The sequence below is a fragment of the Centroberyx affinis genome, unplaced genomic scaffold (assembly GCF_046629955.1).
Source record: "Centroberyx affinis isolate AG114_WGS23_722 - 3 ecotype Tasmania unplaced genomic scaffold, CSIRO-AGI_Caff_v1 ptg003359l_1, whole genome shotgun sequence".
NCBI lineage: Eukaryota > Metazoa > Chordata > Actinopteri > Beryciformes > Berycidae > Centroberyx > Centroberyx affinis.
In genome coordinates this window covers 102,893-130,765 of record NW_027281353.1, presented here as the reverse complement: position 1 = coordinate 130,765, position 27,873 = coordinate 102,893, and the positions used below count along the sequence as shown (strand labels likewise).

The 27,873-nt window shown below is 44.3% G+C and overlaps 1 protein-coding gene across 1 annotated transcript in view; it reads left to right on the top strand.

Annotated features, from left to right (window-relative positions):
* The first annotated feature begins 575 nt into the window (after positions 1-575).
* The window catches only part of LOC139660676 (glutamate receptor ionotropic, kainate 2-like), a 96,201-nt gene continuing 68,903 nt past the window's right edge, over positions 576-27,873 (top strand). The window contains exon 1 of the mRNA XM_071538880.1: positions 576-693. Coding sequence (XP_071394981.1) covers positions 576-693 — 118 coding nt within the window. The remainder of the gene's footprint in view (positions 694-27,873) is intronic.

The window sequence follows — 27,873 nt, the reverse complement described above, 5'->3', positions numbered from 1 at the left end:
ACACTGGATCTTCAAAAAAAAAACCCTCTGCTCTCTCTCTCTCTCTCTCTCTCCCCCTCCCTCCCCTCCCCATCATCTCTCCGGTCCGCTCCGTCTCTCCTCCAGGCCGCCCGTGAATGGATTTCCTCCAGCTTCGCCCTGCCTAACATGGATGCCCCGCCACCTCCGCCGCACCACCTCCACCGTCCTCCTCCTCCTCCTCCACCTCCACCACCTCCTGCTCCTCTTCCTCAGCCGAGTCGGAGGGCTCCTTCTCGCTGGCGCAGTGAGCCGGGGAACCCACGCGGTGCTTTTTTTTTTTTTTTTTTTTTTTTTTTCTCTCTTTCCCTTTCCTTCCTTCCTCTCCCCCCCCCCCCCCCTACCCCCACCCCCTACCCCCTTGTTTTGCCAAATGGATCTGGGGAAGAAGAAACCATTGCCCTCTCCTCCTCCGCCGGTGGTGGTGACCATGCCGTGATCTTCAGCCCGCCTGTCCGCTTCACGTTGAAAGGGGGAGACTAAAAAAAAAAAAAAAAAAAAAATTCGGGGAATATACCGATCCAGGGAATAAAAATCCTGTGCACCACGCAAGCACCATGAAGATTACCTCCCTGCTGATAACTCATGCGAGATTCAGGTGCACCGTCAGGCTTCTACTGCTGCTATTACAGTTTGTGGGATATTGTCACGGGATGCCACACGTCCTGAGATTCGGTGAGATGCTCCTTCTTCTTCTTCTTCTTCTTCTTCTTCTTCTTCTTCTGTCATGTGAAAGTTGTTAACCTGTGGTGTTATGTGTTTTCCACCCACCCCTGACCCCTTCGGAGAGCTTGGAGTAAAAAAGCGCGTCCCCGAAATTCGCTCCCTTATCCCCGGCCATGTGGTAGCTGTAGTTGAAGTTGCTGTTTTGAAGTGTTTCACAGCGTTCTGTACAGTCTTATGAGGCCGGGTTGGGAGCACATATACACACACCGTTGTTCTGTGTGTGTGTGTGTGTGTGTGTGTATGTGTGTGCAAAAAAGTTGGCGCAAAAAACGGCGACGACGCGTGCGCAAAACCTGTAAAAAAAAAAACAAAGATGAATGAGTGAGTAGTGAGTGAGTCAGACTGTCAGTCGTTCCATGAAGGGGAATACACACTGGGCAGGCTGTAACTTGTTGCTCATAGTTTATAGTTTGAAATGAAAATGATGTTAAAGTAGGATTAATATGGAAACCTCTCATTCTGTTGCCCCCCCCCCCTCTCTCTGGTGTGTGTGTGTGTTCATGAGTGCCTATTTGTGTACAGTATGTGGTGGTGGTAGTGTTGTGTGTGTGTGTGTGTGTGTTCATAAGAGCGTATCTCCCTCACTGATGTGTGTGTATGTGCAGTGTGTGAGGTCATATGTATGTATGTGGTGGTGGTAGTGTGTGTGTGTGTGTGTGTGTGTGAATGAGAGAGAGAGAGAGAGAGAGAAAGTGACAATCCTATTTGGTACAGTCACTTAATTTTTATTCAAAGCACATGATATGTCATTTATTATTTCGAGCCTATATGCGTTTCTTCCTTATATTTCATAAGCATGAGGAGCATTTTATTTTTCTGTAGCTGATTCTTTAGTTAAACCTTGAAAATGAACCTGCAGCAGGGAGGAAAACGCTGTAGAAACTGAATTATTGTCCCTTCAAAATATATATTTATATACATAAAAAAAAGTGTTATTATATTTATCTTATCCCTCATTTATTCCTCATTCATTTCACATTTTAAAATCACACTCAAGGAAAACATAAAGGGAACACACACACACACACCTCAACCACCAGCACACACCACACACACACACACACACACACACACTGCAACCAACAGAATACACACATACGCGTTAATGAACGTAGACACACACACACACACACACATAGACACACACAACCATTCATGACAACAATATGGAAATTAAAGTCGGTGACCTGGAAGAAACAAGCATTTTTATTTTTTATAATTTAAAAACACACACCGTCCCAAATGTATGTCCCATTTCAAAACCACAGAAACAATAATGATATAGATCATAATGTCATTTGTGACTTTGTCGGTATAATTGTCGTTTTTTTATGGCCACATTATCGACAGATGAATGAATGAATGAAGGTAAATTACACACAATCTCCAATATTTGTATTTTGTGTTTTTTTTTACTGCAGAGAAAAACATTTAATTTACCCTTTTAATCTGACCACATATTAATGCACGTTTGTTTACATCATCATAAAAAGCATTTTGTTCCTTTTGTGAATCGATGACGCACCGATTAATTAAACCTGGGGATTGTGTTTTTTTTTTTTATATCTGCGGAGTTGTAGGCTCTGAATCAGATTTTGATGTGTGTGTGTGGGTGTGATAGAAAGAGGTAGAGTGAGAGAGAGAGAGAGAGAGAGAGACAGCATCGGTTTCTCTCCTTATTGTGAAGGAGCTCCTGTGAACTTGTTGGCCTGTTGGGTTTCATCGCAGTAGTAATAATCCTCGGCTCTATTTACATTACGGTGTGCGGTGTGGCTTCCAGTCTGGAGCCGTTCAGCTGGTGTGTGGATGGGGGGGGGAATACAGCAGGGGTGAAGGGGAAATGCCCTGTGCCCCATTACATCCCATTACATCAACAGATTCCTTTATCAGCCCTCAGATCAGCCGGCTTCTAGATGAGACGACAGCAGCGGACTCGGAGGGGGGAGGCGGGTGAATAGTTACGACCTGAATCTATCCGGACGGACAAAAAACGCCTCGCGATTGCTTTTATTTCCCCCCCCCTTTTTTTTTTTTTACTCCCCCCCCCCCCCCCCACCCCCGAGGCACTTTTATCAGCGTCCGGCCACGGATCTATCGAGCGGTTGTGTTCGCCGGGCGTCTCCGCGAGCCAAAACAATCCCCCTGAGGTTCACGCGCCTGGTTTGCAGGGTTCCCGCAGGTCGTGGAGTTTGGCAGATTGGAGTTTTTTTTTTTTGGGTCGTACGAACTTTTCTCAGAGGCGGAGCTGCGCTGGAGGGAGAGATGGTCTCGTTGGCTGAGTTCAACAATGAGCCGGTTTTTAGAAAGGTCCCATATGGTGTAAAACAGGCTTTCCTTTGCCTCTGTGATGATAAAGGAGTTGGATGGTCTACCTAAACATGGTGAAAGTATCAAAACGCACGGTCGCCAACTAAATCCACACAATCCACATTAGAAAAGCGAGCCTCTAAACGAGCCGTTTGGACTTCCGTAACTTTGTGGCGTCACAAAGGTTCGCTCATTATCATTTTTGTAAGAAATAATAGACCAACAAAGTGTTTTTTTCAAAGCGATTGTCATTGTTTATTGCTGGAGAGTTTTCCCTACCTGTAGCTGCCTGGCTGCGGCGTCTCACGTTTCACTCTCGAAACCGTTAGCCAATCAGAACAGAGGGGAATACATAAATATTAATGAGCCTTAAAGACACAGCGACTGTTCTTGGTAAGGCTCAGAGAGATGCTGGAAAATGAACGTTTAAAAATGGATTGAGAGTGTTTTTGGTTCATGACACCACACACACAGCTTTGACTGGACCTCAAGACACAAAATAAAACACTAGAAAGTGGAGAGTATGGGACCTTTAAGTGTAAGTTATCAAACAAGAATGGCAAAGAGGGAATTCTGATCAAAACCTGAGTGAAAAAATATAAATGGCAATGAATTCCTTTTTCTCATTCATTCGTGACCATGGCATTCATGATCTCAGAAGGTCAACCAACTTGGAAGGCAACTTGGTATGCATTTGTCTTCAGTTAGTAGCAGAGCGCATAGGCTTCATAATATTAGCTTCCTCCTCTCTTACCTCTTGTCTTTTTCACTGGGCTTCAGTCTAACGTTATTTAGCCAGACAAACTGTGATTCTTTGGCTCTACCCATTAAACCAATGAAATTATTTCTGCCTCCAAGAGCAGCTCTGTCTCTGACAAAGGTTTATATCTAAAATGGCTGGGATGTCTGGAACATCATGGAGTTTTGAGAGGTCGTATTGATATATTAAAGTCAGGGGATTCGATAAATTCTCCGGAGAAGTCGGGTAATATCTGTGGATTTCACAAATGGGCCACTTTACAGGAATAGAGCAGAATGTACTTTACAACTTGTTTCATACATTCATTGCAAGAGCTGGTGGTTTTCAGCCCAACTGGAGCGGAAACCAGGCCCTTTAGAAAAGCAACATTAACAAACCAGGAAGGAATCAATTGTTTGTTCATGGGAGCGCTCATCGAATTTTACCCCGGAACCCTGGGTTTGTGTTGAAAGGGTAAAGAGAAAAAAACAAAAAACAAAGCTATTCTAAGCAGTTTTTGTATATCTCAGTGCATCCATAAATAATGGCACTTTATGTCCCTCTGTGATCTTTGCAGAACAGAGAGATAGGTTGAATTAGGTGTGTTGGCGCTGGCTGCTGTGTTTGGCATTAGCGTGAAGGTCACTGTCTAATGAGCAGATGAGCTAAATGTTGCAGGTCAAGGCTAGAAAAACTCCCACTCGCCGGCAAAACAACTCGCGCCGCGCTCTCGGGGAAAACCGACCTGTCAATAACTGAACTGAAAAGTTGACATTATCCTACAGGCACAGAACAATTGGCTCTGCCCCCACCTCACAAAGAACTTGTAAATAAGGAGATTTGCAGAGAATGCGAGCCACTTAGAAACAATGCGTGGCTAAGCGGATCATCGAGCAATGGAGAGCATTAGGTATGAAATGGGAGGTGATAAGCATGGCATCCTTCAATGAACAAGCTAATTTCCCAGATAATCTTCTTTTTTTTTTTTTTTTTGCCGTTTATCAGCGTGGCTGTGGTGGAATTTTCGTGGAGAGACAGCTGGGAGATGTTACTGATTATAATGAACACATATACCTATTTCACACCTGCATGTGAGCAAGCCTCCGACTGTTCTCCATCAGTTTCATTGCTGCACTTAAAACTATAAACAGGCAGGAGGTGAAGTGCAATTCAGGCCAGTGATGTCCTGGTATGAACCGATCTCTCTGTCTATGAACAGTAGCGATAGTAAGACAGAGTGGTACTCGTGGGCAAAAGGTGCCACTTACAGTATTTTAGCATATAAATCATTACCACATTCATTTTGAGACATTAGTATAACTACTCTAAACAAACGAGACCATCGCTGAGAAGATTGGCAGCCTCTCCCGGCCTCTACGCTGCATTTTACATTGCGAGGTGGTCGGATTTGACAGGAAATCTGCTGCGTTGCTTTACGGCACAAAGAGAATTGATTTGTGGCACGAAACAGGAAGAGGGCGCCGTTCTTCCAGAGCTGAAGCTTTCAGAGTTTTTGTGGCAACGGCAGATGGTGGAAGGAGTGAAAGGAAGATGATCAAATCACTTAGGGCTGCAACTAACGATTATTTTCATTGTCGATTAATCTGTTGATTATTTTCTCGATTAATCAATTTGTTGTTTGGTCTATAAAATGTCAGAAAATGGTGAAAAATGTGGATCAGTGTTTCCCAAAGCCCAAGATGACGTCCTCAAATGTCTTGTTTTGTCCACAACCCAAAGATATTCAGTTTACTGTCATAGAGGAGTAAAGAAACCAGAAAAAATTCACATTTAAAAAGATGGAATCAGAGAATTTTGACTTGATTTTTCTTAAAAAATGACTCAAACCGATTAATCGATTATCAAAATAGTTGGCGATTAATTTAATAGTTGACAGCTAATCGATTAATCGATTAATCGTTGCAGCTCTAAAATCACTTCCAACATGTTTATCCTCTTCCAGGGACAGGGAGCAACGGGGCTTATGGGAAATGTAGTCTTAAATTTGAGGCGCAAAATGCTGCACGTGCCACCTTTAACTAAAAGAGCTGCCGCAGTAGACGATTGGCAGAGCTTGAATCCGCACACGGATTCTTTGCCTCGCAGACCATCTATGACCACCAGTGAGAGTCTGGTAGACTACTGCAGATGTCTCACACTCCACTCCTCCTCTCTGTCTGCCTGAGAGAAGAGCGGGACAAGTAGCGAGAGAGAAATCGCTTTATTCAGTCGCTGTCTGACCGCTTTATTCACCACGGACCGAACTGTACATTTGTCAAAAGCCTGACTTCTGACCCACTGCTGAGAGCCAAAACACAAGGCTGCGCAGAACCAAACTGCCCTCCTTTTCAACAGCACAGAACACATTGTATGATTGTACGATGTGTCTTTTTTTTTTCCCACAGTATGTGAATGTGTCTTTTTATGCTCTTTCTATCTTATCTCACCGTTTGTTGCTGTATTTCGCGAACCGTTTTTATGTCCTTGGTACCGCAGCCGCGATGTCCGAGGCGAATTCCCCTACAGCTACAATAAGGCCGATCCTACCTTACACAGATCTAAAGAATTAGTGCAGCATACTTTATTAAGTGAGCCAGGTTATGGATTATGAATATCGGTTGGTGCGCACTCGAAATAGCATACGCACAGTGCTACATCTCAAGATCAAATGACTGATTTCCGGGTAATTTGTTTACCGCCTCCACATCTTCTTCTTCCCTACTTGAATTAGCGAGCTGAATTAGCAGACGTGTCACAAGTCAAGGTTATGGAGAACTAGTCGCAAAGCTATGATATCAATTACAAGCATGCTGGTGTATCACTGGATGAACTACATTTGACCCCAATTAGAGGAAACCAATCTGATTTGACGGAACCGTGTTAAGGGTAATGTCTTTTAAAATGAAGTATACTTTACGAAGGAAATCCATTGCTTGAACTATTTCTGTGTAGTTATGGGCAATCGTTTTTTGATCCTTGAGAATCAATGTGAGTCATGGACGTTACGAGACGTTTTAAAGGGGAATACCACTCAATTTAAGAATTCTCAGATGCTATTACCCATGGCCAAAGTCCATTCAGTGCGCGAACCCAATGCAAGAAACCAGAGAACCAATTCTCCAATCTGTGAGATCTTCAAGACAGACAAAGCCTTGAGTGGTTACAGATGAATGGGAGACATTGTGAACCGGCAGAACGCTCATTTTAGCTTTTACACTCAAATGAGGTTTCTCCTACTCTAGTTTTACAGCTTCAAAGCCTAAATTGTACCATTATCTGCGGAAAATCAGTCCAGGGATTGTCATAAGCACCTTTTCCATTTTCCTAATTGATTCTCACGGTAACGTCACAGATATGGAGATCAGACAAACTCTTTTTTTTCAGTGTAGCTAGGAGTGAATGTACACCTATACAAAGCCAATAACGCTGAGCAGAGGGCTTTTATATATTTAGACTGAAATTCACTGCTATTCCCCTTCAAGTGCCTTTGTGTTCAATATAGTTTTTCTGCTATATAAATGTAGTTTATATACTCTGCCATCAGCACTTCTTACACCAATAACTGCTCGGGAAGAGAGGTCCTTCGGTCAGAAATGGTATATAAAAATCTGTTTTAAAACAATTGAATGCGTGCCGTTGCAACTGGGGTCTGATCAGTGGTAAATTAATGGTGGGTAATATCTGGCAAAGGCAAGGACTGGTTTATGACATTGAGATGAGGGGATCAGTAAAACCTTTATCTGTTGCCAAAGGAGAAGCATTTAACCAACGCCTTTAAATCACATGCTGCGAAGACGGCAGGGCGATAAACCCGAGGGGATCGCCCCATCAAACCAGGAGCCAGCCATTCCAATAGCTTTGTTTCCCCCCGAGGATTTATCTCAGTAAATAAAACCAACCCACTCCCACAGGAAAGGTCAGACGGGAAACACTTGTGCATTCGGCATGTATGCAAGCATATATGCACTGACACATAGACACGTTCGAGCACACACACACACATTAGAAACTCTTACAGTCTGAAACTGGGGGTAGTGGTTGCCTAAGTCAGTGGTTCTCAACGTGGGGTCCGGGGACCACCAGGGGTCCTTGAGGAGGTTCCAGGGGGTCCCCAGAAAATGGATGAATTGTTAAACTTCACCATTATTTCATTTACAAGAAGTGAACACAGTTATAGAATGTAGAAGAATGACTGTTTTGATCATAGTTTCAGTGTTATCTCTCTACCTACAGTACAGATAGTTTTAGAATTCTGGACAAAATCATATCTAACAATAAAAATAGTCTCAGATTTGGGTCCGAGAGACAAAATCTCATCAAATGGGGGTCCGTGGCCCTAATGGACTAAATTAGGGGTCCTTGATATGAAAGAGGTTGAGAATCACTGGCCTAAGGGGTTTATGGGATTGTGACCAAAAGGTCGCTGGATTGAATCCCAGGACCAGCTGGGAAAATGTGGGCGGGGGAAAGTGAATGAGTAACTCTCTCCCCTCCCTCAACAACTACTGTTGAATTGTCCTTAAGCAAGGGACTGAACCCCCAATTGCTGCACCCATGTGTGAATGTGTGTGACTGTAACAATGACAAACAGGACATTGCTGGAAAAGAGCATGGAGCTCTGTCAATTCTATTAAAATAAACAAATAAAATACAAACTGAATAGACATAACCTGTGGTCAAATCACAGATATTTAGCATTTTAATGGGTTTCTTTGTGGAACGGCAGTGGGTGGAATCCTTGCTACCTTAGTTGTAGGGCTGAACGATTTTGAAAAAATATCTAATTGCGATTATTTTGACTGATATTGCAGTTGCGATATGATTTGCGATATTAGAGGGAATGATAATTTTTAAATCATTATCCTCATTTTCATTGAAAAACGTATTAAAATGATTATGGTGTGATTTTTGCGGGGATCTGTACCAAACAAAGATGTTTTCTTAAGTCTGTAGAATATGATGTGTAGGCCAGGACATCTCTGCAGCACCACAATATTTCATTTAAAATGGTATTTTGACACACATTTCGCCTTTAACAATATTGCGCCTCCTGCAATTTGAAAATTGCAGGATTTCGATAAAATTTCGATTAATTGTTCAGCCCTACTTATTTTCCACAAATTGTAACACATGATAGATAGACATAGGGTGAAGGGTTTTTCTATTGAAGGAAAGCCAGCAGAAAAGAGGTGTGTATTGCTCCTGTGGTACAATTGTTGGGACCTGTGTTCAGCCAATAGGCATGTTTGCTGAGACGGAAATGAGTTCAGTGGCTTCATAGAATGGCAACACTCATTGTATCATCCTTCATTGAGGGTAACTCAAGCATATGATGCGTCAGTGGGTCTTTTTATGCCCTCAGCAGTGGAGCAGGCATTATACTGTGGCAGCGGTTCCCATTCACTTGTTCTTCCAGTTTATGATGATTTCCTACCAAGGCGTACCAACTTTACTTGATGTGCGGTGCTCAGGTTTTTATAGGATTTAGAGTCCGCACTGCCTGTTTCCTGACTTACATATGTGGCACTGAAGTGATAATAAACGTCCATTCTCTCTCACCAATTGAAATAGTACAATAGTGATTCAATCTGTTGCCAGTTTGTGGAAGCTTTTACATTTGCTGTGCTACGTTTCTGGTTTGTTTGGAATAAACAGATGAAGAGCTGGGTAGTTAGCATGAGCAGCGATAGCCGCCATGGCTGAACAGACAAAGAAAAGAGAAACTCAAAGTGCATCGACAGAAAATCCAAGGAAAAAGACAAAGTCACAGTACTGGACACACTGTTTGATTGACAGGTGATCTCTGGATAACGCAGTGCCAGTCAGGATCAGGCCTGACAATATTAAGGTTAAATCAAGTCAAGTTAGTCAAGAGTCAAAACCTTCCACAATGGACCCATGGAATGATCAAACATGTCATGAACCTAGCAAAACCTGTGTAACAATTGAAACCAGCAACCACAGACAAAATGAATACTCTTTAAACAAAATCACCACACACACACACACACAAACACAAGGAGTCTGATATTGTCCACCATTTGTATTAGAATATTCTTTAGTTCAAGACAGTTAAAGAAAATAGTCCAAAGCTCAACAAAAAAGTAATCCCACTCCAACATAGTGTACGCTAAAGTGTTAGCATGGAGCCTACTGTCACTCAACATACATTATGCTAAAGTGTTAGCATGGAGCCTACTGTCACTCAACATACATTACGCTAAAGTGTTAGCATGGAGCCTGCTGTCACTCAACATACATTATGCTAAAGTGTTAGCATGGAGCCTACTGTCACTCAACATACATTATGCTAAAGTGTTAGCATGGAGCCTACTGTCACTCAACATACATTACGCTAAAGTGTTAGCATGGAGCCTGCTGTCACTCAACATAGCATATAGTGTTAGCATGGAGCCTACTGTCACTCAACATACATTACGCTAAAGTGTTAGCATGGAGCCTGCTGTCACTCAACATAGCATATAGTGTTAGCATGGAGCCTACTGTCACTCAACATAGCATATAGTGTTAGCATGGAGCCTACTGTCACTCAACATACATTACGCTAAAGTGTTAGCATGGAGCCTGCTGTCACTCAACATAGCGTATAGTGTTAGCATGGAGCCTACTGTCACTCAACATAGCGTATAGTGTTAGCATGGAGCCTACTGTCACTCAACATAGCGTATAGTGTTAGCATGGAGCCTACTATCACTCAACATACGGTATGATAAAGTGATGTAGCTCATATTGTTTTGTCAATTTTTTTTGTCATTTCTGTTTGAATACCACATGTCACATGTAAACAACATTACTGGCGCTTGGGGAGGTGTCACTTTATAGAATTATGTAAATGGCATGCCACTGTTAAGTCTCCAAAATTCCAGGTGCCCTCTGTGTAAAATGACTTGCCAGCCATGTCTAACGCTCTGCAGTCACTGAAGCTGCTCTTCTGCCAAATTCTCAACATTTCACGTTGGTCTGGTGGTTGCCCCTTGTTGTTGCCTTAATTCCCTTTCTGCTGCCTTCTCTCTATGCACGCCCACCCAGCCTATCGGTGCCATTCTCCGTGCTGTTTTTACAAAGTGTGAAAAAAATGAATTTCAACAAATATTTTTACTTAATTGACTTTATTTGCCTTAGCGCTGCCAGTCTGAATTATCAGCTCTCTTAAATTGAGTTTAGCAGTGGTGGCTTTGTGAGCATTACACTGTGTCCTGGCCCACAGCCAACCGACTCCCGGTAAATATATTTAAATCAGTGCTAAGCTGCTTAAAATATTCATATTTCACTCATTGCTAGTTTATAGAAATTTGAAACTATCGCCGACTGGCAAAATCAGTTACACGGCTAAAATATATATATCAGTTCACATTTTCGGGGACAAAAAGCAGGAGAGCTGGTGAGCGGCGGCGAGGCGTTAAACCCCCGTGCACGGTGTGTGTGTCTCTGATATGGCTGGCTTTAGATGCTCTGTCTCTCCCGGCTGAGAGAGAGAGGGAGGAGGACGAATGCCATGTTCCTCTCAGGCTCACGATACCGCCATGCGTGAAGACATTTAATATGCCTCATGAAATGATAATTCCAAAAAGCCGCTCCGCCGCATCCTTCCCTCGGCTCGAAAGAGAAAGTCTCTGCTCTCCTGTTAGTTTTGCCGAATAGCAAAATAAGGCATATATTTGTCTGTAATTAGGCGAGTCTCGGAGTCAGCGCTATATGCCTCTTCTCATCGCCACAGTGGGACCGTGTTGGATGGGCCGGGAGAGGCAAGTGCTGACTGGATAAACTACAGAGCGGGGCTGGAGGTGACTTACTGTGTGGACTAACACTGATGGTGACGGTGCTGTTCTCGGTGTACCGGGACACACTGAGGACATAAGTGGCCGGATCCGTTCCCTGTATCAGTGTTACGGTAATACGAGTCAGGACGTTTGATGACACACTGTCCTGTACTCTGATGATTATATTCCTGTGGTCTGTCCTACCCGGTCGTTGCGTTCTAAGAGTGCCACCCCGGCGCCATGAGGACCCTGTGGATGAAAAAAACGTGATATACTAATACTTTATTTTTCCCTAGTCTGATTTTTTTTCGATTCTTGTAACCCACCCGCTAATTTATGATTGAAAAAGCCAAACGCAGCGGCATGAACTCAATAAAAGTTTCTCGTAAGCTTTGACATTCGATATTAAAATACTGTAGCACCACAAAGATTTTGCACACCCAACTAGACTTCAGTCAGGTGTTAAATCGGATGTGTTAAATCAGAACTGAGCCTGGTTACTTGGGTGTGTGTGTTGCAGTTTATCTCACAAGCAGTTGTGCATTGCCAGCTTGGAAATAATGAAAGTTATTTCAGTTCACAACAGAGCACAGAAGTCTGGATTGTTTACATTTAATTTGCAAGACAGGAGAAATATTAACAATATTGGAAATGAAATATTAAAATCAGTTTTACCTTAATTTGTCCTTTAATCCATATCAAGAATGCACACAATCATGTATCCCAATATGAAAAAGATACACTGTATTATTACTATAAATTCACTGCAAATGTATACATTGTGTATAAAATCAATAGCCGATAGTGTGACTTAAAGAATCATATCAACGAATGCTACTTATTCCTATTAAAAGGCTTAGCTGATGAAGACTGTGATGCACAGTTGGTTTCGCTACTGTTGACAAAATGTATTGTAAGTCACTTTGTAGAAAAGCTAAATGACTAAATGAATATTGTGACATAGTATTAATATCAAATCAGATTTTTAGGTCCTAGTGGATGGTATTATGGCTGTCGGTGTCTCAGTTAACCTAAACCAGTGGTTCTCAATGTGGGGTCCGGGGACCGCCAGGGGTCCTTGACGGGGTTCCAAGGGGTCCCCAGCAAATTGATGAACTGTTAAACGTCAGCATTATTTAATTTACAAGAAGTTAACACAATTAGAGAATGTAGAAGAATGACTATTTTGATCACCTCTCTACCTACAATATAGATAGTTTTCTGGACAAAATCATATCTAACAATAAAAAATATTCTCAGATTTGGGTCCGAAAGACAAAATGGGGTCCATGGCTCTAATGTGGACTAAATTAGGGGTCCTTGATATGAAAAAGGTTGAGAATCACTGACATAAACAATAGTTGGCAACCGATGCAAATGCTAACATGCAGCTACTATTCACTACGAATGCTAGCTTCTACTAGATACACCAGCTGGTATGCAAATCAGAATTGTTAACAGGACAGTGATGGTTAGCTTGACCAGATACTATGGCTAGCTAGCTAACACGCTGACATTATCTAAACACAAAAACAATGCGGTTTCTTAGTAGCAGAATGACCAGCTCCCAGTGAAAAACAGAGCAGAAAGTAACCATTTGTATTGAATTCTGCGACAGCCACTGTTGCCAAGCGCTGTGGACCTCCAACATGGCCGCCAGAGGTGTGCGTCACGTCACCTGCAAGCCCCCTATTTCCGCCGGAGCCTTATCCAGATGTCTCTATCCTCTATCTCTCTGCCTGTGAGACAGATGTTCGCAGAGCAGGGCCCTGTATCTGCCAAGTAACGGCCTCTGATTGAGAATGGCAGAGATGCCTCTCCGAGTCAATAACTCATTTGGAGAGGGTTATGAATTAGAATGATCTTGCTGAGGGGAAGGTAGACTCCAGCACACATCCTGCCTCTAGTCGCTAAAGAAACCGGAATAATAATCTGCCAGGAAAATCGATGGCAGAATGCAGCGCCACGGGGACAAATACCACCACCGGCCCATTCTGCGCCACACACACACTCTTATCTGTCAATCGGCTGAATTTCTGCTGATACGCCATAAATCCAATTCCCGAAATGTCATATTAAAATTTCAGGCCGTTTAGATTGGCTGGTGGATTGAGAATGACGGCTCCCCTCTCCCAGGGGCCGGGATTATATGTCAATAATGTCCTCAGTGCCAGGGAGGTTCTTTCATTAGCTTGTATTTAGATTGAAGTGTCCTCCATATTATGAGAGCATCGGCTGCTGCGTCTGTAAGTGTCTCAACAGTATGCGGAGTGGGGCTGTGTGTGTGTGTGTGTGTGTGTGTGTGTGTGTATTTGCTTGCCCCTACAACAGTCCCACCCTTTCTCTCCTCTCTGCCTTAATAGAGTTGTCGGCTCAGATAAGTCAACAGTGTGATGTGTATGCATACGCAGTCTACGGGGTGCCAGTGTAGCCCGGCGGTTACAGGGACCGTCCCGCAACTGGAAGGTCACAGGATAGATCCCAGTCCAGTCATGTGTCCTTGAGGATGACACTGACTTGCTTACTCATTATAAGTCACTAAATAAACTTGGTGTCAGCGAAATGACTGAATGTAATGAAATGATCTGATATACACTAACGCCCTATGCACACCATGCCGGATTTACCCATTACAAGTAGCACATGTAAGATGTTTTCTTGTAAGCTCCGATATCTCCTACCTGGTGACACTACAGCGAATCCACGACAGTCGAAATGATCAGTTATATTCACACTAACACAATCAATTCTCCTACTAAGAGCGAGCAATATCTGCTGCTGTTCGTTTACGGTTGATTTTAAATTCGGAACTAAAAATGATTTTGGATGTGGGAGTTCCAACCGGTTAAACGTGACCGCTACCAAGATGATATCCTGTTCGTCTTTGCAGAGGAGAGTGTAGGCAGAAGTCTGTGTGATACCCAAACTCCAAAAGAAAATCAAAGTCTTCACAAGATTGTAATCCGTGGATGTTTTCGGGCAAAAGCGTAAAATGCAGTGCGGATATTTCGGCCGACTGTCAGGCCACAATCGGTGCAACCTCCTTCCCAAGCAAAAGAACTATATACAGGTGAGCCGGTCACATGAGCATCACATAATGGAAAAGTTGGCCAAAGTTGGATACAGAAGTGCTCAGTTATAGTCACATAAATACCAAATATAAAATCAAAAATTGCAGGTGTTTAAGAGTTTACCTGTGTTTTTAGACTGACATGAATCTTGATGAGATCAATTCATAGTAGACCTCATTATACGTAGCATCAGACTCATGGAAGTTATATGAGGACAGGTTTTTTTCAGGGGAAAAAAATGGAAATGCTTTCCTGAATGTCACCCAGTAATTTACCAAGCTTTTTATTTACCACTACATCCCTGTCTATGGCGGCTCAAAGACTCTCACTCTCTTGAAGGGTCCTCGATGGTAAATCCTCAGTAGATCATGTGTTTTGTGGAGAGAAAAAAGCAGCCTCTCCTGTTTTCTGACTCCATGCTTCAATGCTCTAATGCATCAACATAGTTACAGAACCGTTGACCCTCTGGTCGCCTTCCCCCTCCAGCCCAAGTGGGCCACAGTGCGTGACTGCACTTTCCTGGGTCAGTTGAGCGTTTGGTGAACGCATCCCTCAGGGTTCAGTCCCTCTGTTTATGCCATATTGGGGTTAAAGGTCAGAGATTTGGGGGATTTAGAGTTGTTTGCCTTTAGGCTGCTTTAGTGCTCGACCACCCAGAACCTCTGTGGCCATGATTTGAAGGGTTTTTTTTGTTGCATTAACACTAGAACAGCCAAGCCACTGTCATTTAAAAGCTGTTTAAAATATTTAAGCTTTCAAAATGTCCTTCTATGACTTTTCCTGGACCCACTTTCTGTACAAAATGCTAGATTTTCAAGATCACACAATGGAATACGTATAATTATGTTAACCCCCTTCATTTGATGGCTTGTTGGCCTTCTCTTGGACCACCAAAATCCATTGGACTTCCGAGTCCAGTCGTTCTCAATCATGTGCAAGCATGTGCCCAAGAGTCTGCAGGTTTTCTTTCCAACTAACCACTACAGCAGCTGATTTCACTTATTAGCAGACCTTCAAACCAGAGAGAGGGGAATGACTCAGTGAAATCAGCTGCTGTAGTGTTTGGTTGAAATGAAAACCTCTTGGGTCATGCCATGGCACATGATTGAGAACCACTGGACTAGAAAGGCCAAGGGATTTGGGGGTTCCAAAAGATCAATAAGCCATCAACTGAAGTTTGTTAAAGAGTAACTAAACTGCTATTGGGTTTGGTGCCTTCAGTTCATTACCCTACTTTTCACTATTAGGCATCAGACTTCACCACAGGTTTAGTTACTCTTTAACATAATTCTATTCTTGGGTCACTTGATGGAAAATAACAATTCTGGACTAGACAACTCCACATGTTGGTGCCACCAAATGGCAGATGAGGTCACTGTTTGAAAACTCTTTGAACTTCAATACCCAGAAATCATGCAATGGTGGCATCAGTAAAGTCCATACAGCAGGCTCATGTTTACTCATGCAGTCATTGGATGAGAGCCGGTAAGTCCAGGGTTTCGGAACGGGATACTACCATACTAGACTACACGTGCCAGAGCGTTACATGTCGCAGGTAGTGTATATTGTGAGTAGGGTCCCATTCCAAACCTGGACCAGCTTTCTCTGGACGGGGGCGTGAAGATTTCCCACCAGTGACCATACTGACACCAGAATTAAATTTGGTCCAACAGGGAGAATCTACGGTGTCCCCCATTAGTGGGTATGGGACACTCCTCTCTGTTACAGCCTTACCTCCTTGGGTGGATTTTTACATAACAATCTTTCGCCGCCTATCGTCTATCAGCGACTTCAAACCAAACATGTTGTTCTCAGCCTTCAAAAACCCATATCGGTCAAACCCTAAAACAGAGTCCTTATCTACGAACGCTAGATATCTGATAGCGAGAGTTTGATGTAATTGTCGTGATCTCAGCCGATAAGCCCGGCTTATTACAACATGCAATTTCTCGCTTAGCGCGGCTTCAATCAAGGCCGCGAGTCTGCACAGTCGCACGCACATCCAGTCCGGTTTCAGTTTTGAGGAGAAAGTTGTCTTAAGTGCAGCGCTCTCTCGGAGGAAGTGTCTTTGCACACTGCTGACTGGAGAATAAAGAAACACTTCAGGCATTTCCTGGAAGTGCTGCGACATCACAACCAACAGGATCACTGATTGTGGGTGGGTATTTTATCTGCTACTTCTGGAGGCTGTGTGTATGTGTGTGTGTGTGTGTGCGTGTGAGCTATCTCCTATCTCCTGTGTTATCTTCGCTCTTTGAAACTTTACGTGTGGGATTTTTGTTTGCGTGTGTGTTTGCCTGTGTTTTTTTTATTTATTTATTTTTTTTTATTCTTTTTGTCAGGCTCCCCCCGACTTGAACTTGCAATTCTCCAGATCTGTGTCCTTTTGTAATCCTGAGGGGGGAAATCCGTGCATCTCAAACATTCCCATCATCTCACTGTAACTCCCTATTCCCCCCGCTATGGTTTTGAGTCATCACAGTTTTTTTGTTTTTTTTTATAATGTGAGTGTGTGTGTTTTCGTGCGCAGAAGCACCGCCGACGGTGGGAGGGGGGGAAGGTGTGGGGCGGGGGGGAACCACTTTGATTTCCCAAGACGTCTCGGTCAGGCCTCATCGCTTTCAGTACGGCGATCGCTACTTAAAGAAGAAGAGGGAGAGAACGGAGGGAAGAAAAAGCAGAGCGCGCATGTTTGTGTGTGTGTGTGTGTGTGTGTGTGTGTGTGTGTGAGATGGAGAGGGAGGGCGGGTTGAAGGTCAGGCGGGGAAAATTTGCAGAAAAATATGAAGACACTTAGGGAGGAGGGAGGCAAATGAATAAAGGATGTTTCCTTTGAATTAAACATGACTGTAAACGGCGGTGGGGGATAGGGACCTCACACTCGGTTCATCTTCAGCCCGGTCAACGCCTGGCGGGCCCGCCGGGGACGCCGAGCAGCGTACCGCCTGTGACAATTTTTTGGCGAATTTACTCAGAAACGGGTGTCATTTTACACTCAAATAGATCTGGAAATAAAAGCATGTCTGGCATGAAAGTGACATTGAATTCATTTAAGACCTTGGACAAATGTGTTGTAATTAATGAATTACTTACTTAACTCATTCATTTTTTTTTATAATAATAATGATCATGAATGTAGTGAATGAATAATATCATCCTGGGTTTCAGTGGAGAGTTTTAGTGTCCCATGATGGTCTAAATGCTGTGTCAGAGGCTTTTCCACCCTGACATGAATACAATTCTGGGGGGAAACACTGAACATTATGTAGGCTTTTTTTTTGGCGAAATCAAATCGAAATCAAATCAAATCTTTGGTGAAGCCTGACACCTAATGGTGAAAATTTGGGTACTGGACTGGCCATCTGCTATTAGCTGGTGTTTGTGCCAGGTGATGTCACCTTCCATAGAGTACAACAGGTGGTGACCACCTGGTACTAAAGACCAGCCAATAGCAGATGACCAGTGCAGTACCCTACTTTTCACTAAGGTGTCAAACCCCAAACCCAAATCTTTGGTGAAGCCTAGTTACTCTTTAAAGTCATTGAATATCTGCGCAAAATATGGCAGCTTCAATCCAAAAATATCAGTATATCAAAACCTGATAATGGTTGAACCCCAGTAGAAACAGATGAGAGATGCAGTTTCAGTGAAATATGGTTCAAATGGAGGAAATGGAAACATGTAATGGTTGCTGAAGTGATGGGGATGTAACAATAACATGCAGAAGAAAAGTGGAAAAATATGACCTAATTTTCATCTATTTATGTCAGCCGAATTTATTTTTGACGGGTGTGTGTACGGATTGCATGATTGTGTGATTACATAATGATTGATATCAGCTGCTACCCCACCTAAAATAATTTAATTGTCTTTCAGCTGAGAGTTTTAGTGTCCCATAATGGTCTGAATGTTGTTTCAGAGGCTTTTCCACCCTGACAGGAATACAATTCTGAGGGAAACCATGAACAATTTCTGGCGTGAAAATGGTCAAATTTGAAGATGTTGGCTATAAAAAACATTAGCTATCAGACTTCAAAAATGTATATCGGTGGAACCCTAGTACAATGGCATGCATATGCATCCGGATAGCTTCAGACCCCATCCTACTCCGTTGTATGCGGCTCTCTGTGTCAACCGCCTTACCCTAGAGGTGCTCCATCCTGCGCGGGTCTTCGGGGCCCTGCTCAGCTCCTCCACTCGCATCACTTCAAAGGCTTCCCGACTCTCCTCTGATAACTTTTAGAAGCGATGGAGGGGGCTTGAGAGGAAGCGCAAGTGGAAGTGCATTACAGTGTCCTGAGCTGGAGATCTACCCCCGCCGCCTCTCCGTTCATGTCGAGGCTACCGGCTTTAGTTTTATTCTTTGTTGACTCATTGATACGGCAAGCCGCCACTTTCCCGGCAAATTGAGCCCGGCGCCAGCCAGGAATGTTTGTTAGCTTCTGAAATGCAAACAGCGGTCACACAAGGATTGGCGAATGTAACCATGTATTCAATGATTTGAATCGGGGAGAGCTGTTCAGCAGCACAATATGTGGAAACGGTCTAATTTAACAAACAAGTGGGCCATTTCCCTGTGAGGGATACAATTATCCTAATTGAAAAAGCTGGACATGGATTGAAACTGGCAGTCCAATTAATGGACTCTTTTACACAGAGGTTTCTATGGGTCCATAGAAACCTTTGTTCAGTACAATGCTAGCACACACACAGGCGGGTTTACAGTTACAGTGTGTGTGTTCACTTTTGGCTTGGGTTTAGGGTTAAAGTAATAATCCTTGGCATTTTCATGTTAATAAATGTCTGTTTTGCTACACTCTATCACTGATTGATATAACAAAGCAGTGACTCAACCTATAATCAGTTCATGAAATCTGGCACATTTGCTGTTCTAAACACCCTGTGTCTGGTAGCTCTTTACTGGGAAAAAGCATAGGAAGTGATATGTTTCACATTTTCCGGTTTGTTCGGAATAAACAGAAGAAGAAGCGCCACCTTCAGAAACTCAAACTTCATCAACAGAGAATCCAAGGAAAAAGACATAACAGATTATCACATTAGGATCAGAATTAGGATTATGATAGGTGTAAATTAGGGTTAAAGTTAGATTAGGGTTAAGGTTTAGGGTTCAGGTTAATGTTTGGGATTAGAGAGCGAATGTAGCCAATGGAAGGTTCTCACAAGTATAGCAATGCACAAACGTGTGTTTGCGTGCGTGTGTGTGTGTGTGTATGTGTGTGATATATCTGTTTCAGTCTTAATGCGTCTTGCACGTACGTCTGCTTTCGGTGCTGAATTGTGTGAGTACGGGTGAGCGAGCATTTACATATGTCTGTGACTAAGCCCATTGGCACAGTACAGTATGATGCAGTGTTCCTCGCCGCGCTCTGCCTGTCTGCAGCGAGTGTAGTTTTCTGTGTCCTGGTTGTAATCCTCAGCCCTGTCCCTGGGGGAAAGCCGGGGATGCTAACAGCAGCCAAACTGCAGGTTGCTGCTGGAGAGAACAACAGGTCAGCCCGTCCTTGCTTCCCTGCCGGCTGCCACACGACGCTATACAACAGTATCACGGTGTTCCGGGGTAATGCAGGGGAATGTAGCTGTATGAGAGGGGACTGACTGGTTAGACTGGGTGAGACCGCTATATCAGGGAGAGAGGTAAGAGAGGACATATTTTTGTGGGTGTCAGGTGTGGTTTTATTGAAATATACAAAAATATGCAGGACTTCCTGTGCAGCTCCAAAGACCCAAAATGTCATTTGGTGATGAAGTGTCCATTTAGAGTCTCCAAACGGCCCTTTGGAAATCCGCCATAGACATTATCCTAGCAAAAAACATTGCCAAATTCTCATTTTCGGCAGTACTGTTATCAACTTTGAACCCGGGTTTAGTCAGGCCCGGGTCTCCATTGAGTTTCCAGGCAACTGTTTACACTCAAAGACATTTTTTTTTTTTTTTTTTTTAGGTGAGAAATAAAAATTCAATTTCCACTGTGTTTGAGCTTCTGGTACTACTGAGTCAGTAATACTTGCAGTAATTCCGACATGTTGGAGAACAAACTCCCAAGGCTCACCTTTTAGGAAAGACCAAGCCTGTAGTCAAAATGGTTCCAGAGCAGGAACCATTTTATTTTGGGTATGTCAATCAAAAATTGTAATAACATAACATTGTACAAGAGACTAGGCTTTGATCAATGTTTCAGTTTATCGATATCGGGTCGATATTGGTCTTCAATCAAAAAATGTAAAAACATAACACTAAACTAAACTTTATATCAGCCAATCACCTCTGATATGATGGATATGATGCAGCTTTATTGATTACATATTTATTGTAGAATTGATCAATACTACACTGGTTGTCTATGGGAAGCCCTTAACCTAAAGTGATTCTAATACCACATGATCAGATGTATGCATGAATATGGTATTATTACTATTATTATTACCTTGGTTTTCAATGGAGAGTTGTAGTATCCCATGGTCTAAATGCTGTTTCAAAGTCTTTTCCACCCTGACAGAATGAAAGATACTGAATGTTGGTGGAAAATATTGACTATTCAAGATTCACATCCAAAAAGGTCTGTATTGGCCTTCAGAACCCCATATCAGTCAAACCCCAGTCTGATCCTCTGACACCTCCGATACGCCGACCCCTGACCTCTCCTCTGTCTGCTAATGAATCGACCAGTGTAACACGCAGGTCGCTCCGCGCGGGATCTTACCTTATTCATTAGGAACACGGATGACAATTGGACTATAAATTATTCAGACGACATCGGTGAGATGGAGCGAGTCTCCTTTGCCCTCCGTCCCCCCCCCCAAAGTGTCTCATTCAGAGGTGAAAATAGGCATTCTTGATCCGCCGGGAGACGGGAGTGTTGGCAGGCGTCCCGTAGCGGCGAGGTTGAGACGGGCCCCCGTGCTGATGACTAACAAATACTGAGGGGCGGACGACAGACGGACCGACCGGCCAAACAGAGGTTAGAGAGGCGGGTGAAAGGTCGCTGGTTTGAATCCCGGGACCGGATGTGGAAAGTGTGGATGAGGCAAGTGAATGAGTGAATGAGTCACTCGATGACTCAAATTCAAATCTGCTTTATTAGCATGACAAAAAGCAAAGTCAGTCAAATAAATAATGGATAATAGACAAACAATTCTACAGATTCTGCACATATCAACAGTAGCATATAAAAGCATAGTAGCATAAAAGCAATTTCAACTAGAAGGGCACTCGGAGAGCGCAGACCTCCGCCAAGGTTCGCGCTATTATTGCTTGTTCGTGAGTCGGATCCGGATCCGCTCCAAAATGTAATGGGTTCTTCCTTGGCCCATGCTACACCCTTCCACCAAGTTTCATGAAAATCGGGCCAGTAGTTTTTCCGTAATCCTGCTAACAGACACACAAACAAACAAACAAACAAACAAACAAACGGCACCGAAAACATAACCTCCTTGGCGGAGGTAATTACTGCTGCAGTTTTGCTGCTTAGTAGCCACCAAGAGAAGACTGTGGTTTTCCTGGGCAGCTCCCAGTGTGAATGTGTGGAACTGTGTGAATGTGAAGCAGCTAGGAGCTGGAAAAAAGAGCGTGGGGCTCAATCGACATTCCCTGGATAAATAAAGGTTAAAATCATAATAAAATAATGAAAAAAACAACAAAACAAAGGCAATTTCACCCGTACGACCTCAAACAGGCTTTGTGTTTTTTGACACTGTACCTCGGCTTCTTTCAACATCTGCATGGGAGTGCGAAACGAGACCCTCACGGGAAAAATGTTCATTTTGAGAATCAAAGCGGCGTTTTCTCTCTCTCTCTCTCTCTCTGCCGCTCTGTCTCTCTCTCTCTCTCTCCCTCTCTCCTTGCGTCTCGCTCTGTAAGCCGAACCTCTGGAGGGCGGCGGGCTAAAAAAGGAAACAGACGGTTTGGCCCTGGGCTCTTTTTCTCTTTTAATAGGCGTGGTATTCCTGGCGGAGCAGGCAGGAGTTCACCTTGATGTCACATATCAGCGGCAGGCTAAGGGCTCAGGGCCGGCCTCCATTCACTGGCACACAGTTAAAAAGAGCTGGCGGCTTGGGGTGGAAAAAGGAGGAGGAGGAGGAGGAGGAGGGGGGTGGAGAGGAGGGCGGGGGAGGGAGGAGGAAGAGGAGGAGGAAGTCAGCGAATTCTCTGCCTCTTTTTTATTTTTTTTATTTGCCAGTGTGGGGAGGCAGTGAGTGTGTCTGTGTGGGGTTATTTCATTTTGTGTGCGCCTGTGTGTGTGTGTGCCATCAATCTATGAGAGTGTATCTGTTCACAAGCATCTTAGACGTGTTTTGTGCTGTGATGTTAAAGGGGTAATCCTCTTGATCGGTGTGTATTTTTTATTTTTTTTCAAATTTTGTCTCCCGTCTTTGGTGCTAAGCGCTCCTTGCTGTGGTGTTGCTGTAGGTGGCGCTCTTTTCTTTGTCTGTTGGTGGCTATCGCTGCTCATGCTAACTACCCAGTTCTTCTTCTTCTTCTGTGTATTCCAAACCAATCTCGGAACCCATCGTCTATCGGTCTGATGCCGATTAGACTCTGGGGGCGACGGCCAATATTTCAGGGTTTCCGGTGTAGCCAGCGGACATCCGGGCCAAGACTTCCTCTTCCGTGAGCCGGTCTTGAGCCGGTCTTGAGACTTGAGACGCGAGAATGGAGTCGGAGTTGAGAGACGACGGCTCATATGCAGATATCTGTTTATAGAGATTAGCCAAAATGTCATCTGGACCTAAAACACCTACAAAAAGTATCGATGTTTGTGTATTGTGTGGAGAAACGTTCGACTCTTGCGTCTCAAGTTGCTAATCGGACTGTAAACAATGACCGACGCATGGAAGAGGAAGTCTTGGCCCGGATGTCCGCTGGCTACACCGGAAACCCCGAAATATTGGCCCCCAGAGTCTAATCGTCGTCAGACCGATAGACGATGGGTTCCCAGATTGATTCCAAACAAACCGGAAATGTAGAACGCATCACCTCCTGTGCGAGAAGATTTTTCCCAGGAAAGATCTACCAGACACCGGGTGTTTAGAACAGCAAATGTAAAAGCTTTCATCCACTGGCAGTTGTCGGGTCAGAAATAGAGATTCTCACTTCAGTGCCACATATGTAAGTCAGGAAACAGGCAGTGTGGACTCTAAATCCTATAAAAACCTGAGCACCGCACATCAAGTAAAGTTGGTACGCCTTGGTAGGAAATCATCATAAACTGGAAGAACAAGTGAATGGGAGCCGCCGCCACAGTATAATGCCTGCTCCACTGCTGAGGGCATAAAAAGAGCCACTGACATTTCCCCAGCAAACATTTTGACATCGAATAGATGTTGATAAGACGCTGAAGAGCCGAAATGAAAGCTGAGACGACGCGCGTAGTTGCTCTCTGCCTCGTTTAGTGAAACCGGGACCTAAATATCTTTCTGTTATCAGTTCAAAACAGTTTCCCAAAGCTGTTTAAATAGGATTTTTTTTTTTTTTTTTTTTTACTGTGCCACAATATGACATTGTGCAAATTTTCTGTCGGGTTGACGTGGAACTCCTGGCCACCTCCCGCACGCCGACGTCTGTCAAAAAGCGCATTCGTACGAAAATGTCACGGATCATTACTTTAAGACCCTCTCTGGATGAGTGCCCATGTGTGACTGGGGGAGCAAATCTTGACTTCTTTGCAATCACCTCTCTCTCTCTCTATCTCTCCCTCCCTCCTCTCTCTCTCTCTCTCTCTCTCAGACGTTATCCAGTCTCTCTTTTCCTGTTTGGACAAACACTTGACCGGAGCGTCCAGCAGGCCAGACAATCGATGGCAAATGCCCATGGCTAAATCAAATTACTTCTGCTCGATTTGTAGCCGGGGACAAAGAAAGAAGAAGGAAATATAAAACAATGTTAGTTCCAGGGTCAGTGGCTGTCTGAAGAAGGCGTTTTTTTTTGTTTTTTTTGTTTTTTTTTACCTTCTCTCCAGAAGCGGAAGGGCACGCAGCTCTCGAGACGTATTTGTTTGCTTCGACGGATCCATTGCTGCTTAGTTTCTTTGCTGTTGTCTCCATAGAGAGCTGGCTGTACATCCCATTTGATGAGACGATTGGTTGTTCAATGCATAGAGAATAGGTATACCGCTTCAACCCAGGTCTGTTATGAAGAGAACCCGGTTTGAATGGAAGCTGTACGCGAAGAAAAGCGAGGGAGAAGACGTTTGTACCTTCAAACCTTTGGGCCATCTTTTCAGTCTTCTCGAAATCTGGCCAGTTTCTTCAAAACCTGTCCTCGTTTCATATGGGAAGGGAGGCAAAGAGAGATAGAGAGGCAGGTGGGGAGAGAGAGAGAGAAAGAAAAAGGGAAGAGGAAGGCATTGACTCAGAAGACTTTATGAGGGAAGGAAGAGAGCGGATACGGGTTTCTGAAGGCCGATACGGACACCGCGTTGACGCAGCCCATAGTCGGTATCTTCAAACCGATGACTGTTCCTTTGCTCTTTTTTATCTCCCTTGTAACGTCTCAGCATCTGAGCTCCTTTTGTATAATCCTTACTCTAGTCTGTATTTTTCCTCTCCGCCCCCCCCCCCCCCCCCCCACCTCCTCCCCGCCTCCTCGGCCTCCAGGGCCAGTTTGAGAACCCGCGATGCAGGTGTCAGGCTGCAGATCCCGAGCTATCCATTTCTCTGTCTAATGGAGTTACGGCTGGCCTCTGTCGACCCTTAAACAGTTTGCGGTGGAGGAGGAGGAGGCGGCCGCCGGCGACGGCATTAGTGTGACATTCTCTCCTCGCCGCCTGTTTGTTCTCTGCCCGGCGGATCTCATTTCGGGGTGAAAAGCCGGGTTTGACAAAGAGGGGACCTTTAATGCGGGGGGGGGGGCCCGCTGATCGATTCGCGGGAGACGCGGAAGTGAGTTTGTGTACACACCGCCTCGGATATGCGCCGGGGGTTTTTCCCGTCCCCGCGTCAGGGCTTAGGCTGCCGGGCCCTCCAGCTCCCTCCCCTCCTCTTCCTGATCTTGGGCCGCTTTTACTTTTGATCCCGCTCCAGTTGTAGCCGTTTCACTAGCTAAAGGTATTTTGCTGCGTCATGCCTCATGAAAGAGCAGAGGTTGGGGCCTCGAGTCACGATTTGAATTGCTTGAGACTTGACTTGATGCGTGAAGAGAAGACGTGACTTGACTTGGGTTCTGGTGACTTGGGACTTGACTCTGACTTGTACTTTGATGACTTGAAAAGGTTTTCTAAAGTCTTGACTTGAGATCTTGTGTTTGTGTAAATGACTTAGATTGAAAGTGATGAGATTTGTTCCAGCAGACGACTGAATTGAAATTCTGTTTTCTGAATTTGTATGGAATGATTGAATTTATTGAAGTTGAAACTGATTATAGAAATCAAACTCATGATGCTCTTACCAAGTTTTCATCCTACTAAAACCATATTGCATTGAAAAGTCCTAGATATTTAGTTTTCTTTAAGATATTAAATTGATACTGGATTTGTTCTGGCTTGACTTGCTGTTCTACATTTAGACTTGAGACTTGACATTAATGACATGGACTTGACTTGATAATCTACATTTAGACTTGGGACTTGACATTAATGACATGGACTTGACTTGGTAATCTACATTTAGACTTGGGACTTGACTTGAGACTTGGGACTTGTCTTGAGACTTGTACCTCAAGACTTGAGACTGACTTGGGACTTGAGCCGAGTCGACTTGGTCACACCTCTGTGAACCAGGAAGTGTCGATTGCCTAGAGGTGAGGGAAGCCAGCTTATGACCTCATCGTTGCAGGTTTGAATCCCCACACTGGCTGGGAAAGTGTGGGTGGTGGAAGCTTGTCTGTTTCCAAGGCCAGATCCGCTGTAAGGCTTTATGAAGAACATTCAGAGTGTTACACTGTTGATCTCTGCAGACAAGAAGAAGAACACAGAACACAGCTCTTGCTACTTCGAGCCACATCGTCGGCATCAACCTTCCGCAAAGGTCACGCGCAGCTTTAAAATCTCACAGAGTGCGATAATGTCAACAGTACATACCGGAGTATGAACGGGGCTCTGAGGAAAACATGCAGCTCAACACGTTACACGGATTACACACACACACACACACACAGTACGGTATTGTAAAACGGGCCGATATGTTACTGCTGCTGCTGCTTCTTCTCAGTGCCTCCGATTTCAGGCGGAATTCCCGGTGATGAAAAAGCTTCACCTTCCTCAGGAGGACAGAGAAAACAGAGAGAGGGCAGGGAACGAGGGAGAGAGAGAACTCAAAATGAAAAACGAGAAGAGGAAAGACATTCAGACAGAATATTCGTCTCCCCACCTGCAGAATTTAGAGATGGAGGGGGGGGGGAGGATTTTACCAGCGAGTCACTGGAGTGTTTCTGGCTGTGGGTGCTGCAGAGTGACCCGCTACTAATTGTGTTATTTCTGGACAGTGGAGGTTTCATCCTTGCAGGGGCTGCAGCATTTGCCCTCTTTAGTACCTGTATATTCTCTCTACATTTTTCTCCCTCGCTCGCTCACTCCTTTCATCACCATTACATGTTCTGTTTAAATGCCTCCCCTCCTCCGGTCTAATTATCGCCAGCCTCTTTCTCTCTCTCCCCATAATGGATGCCAGCAAACATTAAGAGCTCCGGCGCCGAAATTAGCGCTTGACCCCGCAGCCTCCTAACTGAGATAATGTCTGTGCTCTTACAGTACAGGGGGGGGGGGGGGGGGGAAAGGAGGGGGGAGGGGGGAGGGGAAAGTAAGCGAAGGAGGAGAGGGAGGAGAGCGGATCGTGATTTCCTCCTTTGCCTGTTAACTGCTGTGGGAATTGAGAGATAAAGTCGAACTCAAAAAAGCTCGGTGTCTGTAATCCAGACAGAGAGAGAGGGAGAGAGAGAGAGAGAGAGAGAGAAGAGAGAGAGAAGGAGGCGACGGAGAGACACCGAGAAGGAAGGGATCAAGAGGGAATGCGAAAGGAAAGAGCCGCTCTCATCATCCCACTCTCGCTACCGTCGCGCGACCGTCATTACTGCAAAACGCCCGTCTTCTTCCTCACAGCATCCACAAAAAAAAAAAAACACAGTTTCCGGCGCTCAGATAGCTGTTGCAGTGGGAATTGGGCTCGTTTCATATGGAGAGGAGGCACAGAGAGAAAGAGAGAGGCAGGTGGGAAGAGGGGAAAAAAAGGAGCTGGGAGGAAGGCATTTACTGACTTTTAGCATGAGAGAGGAAAGAGTG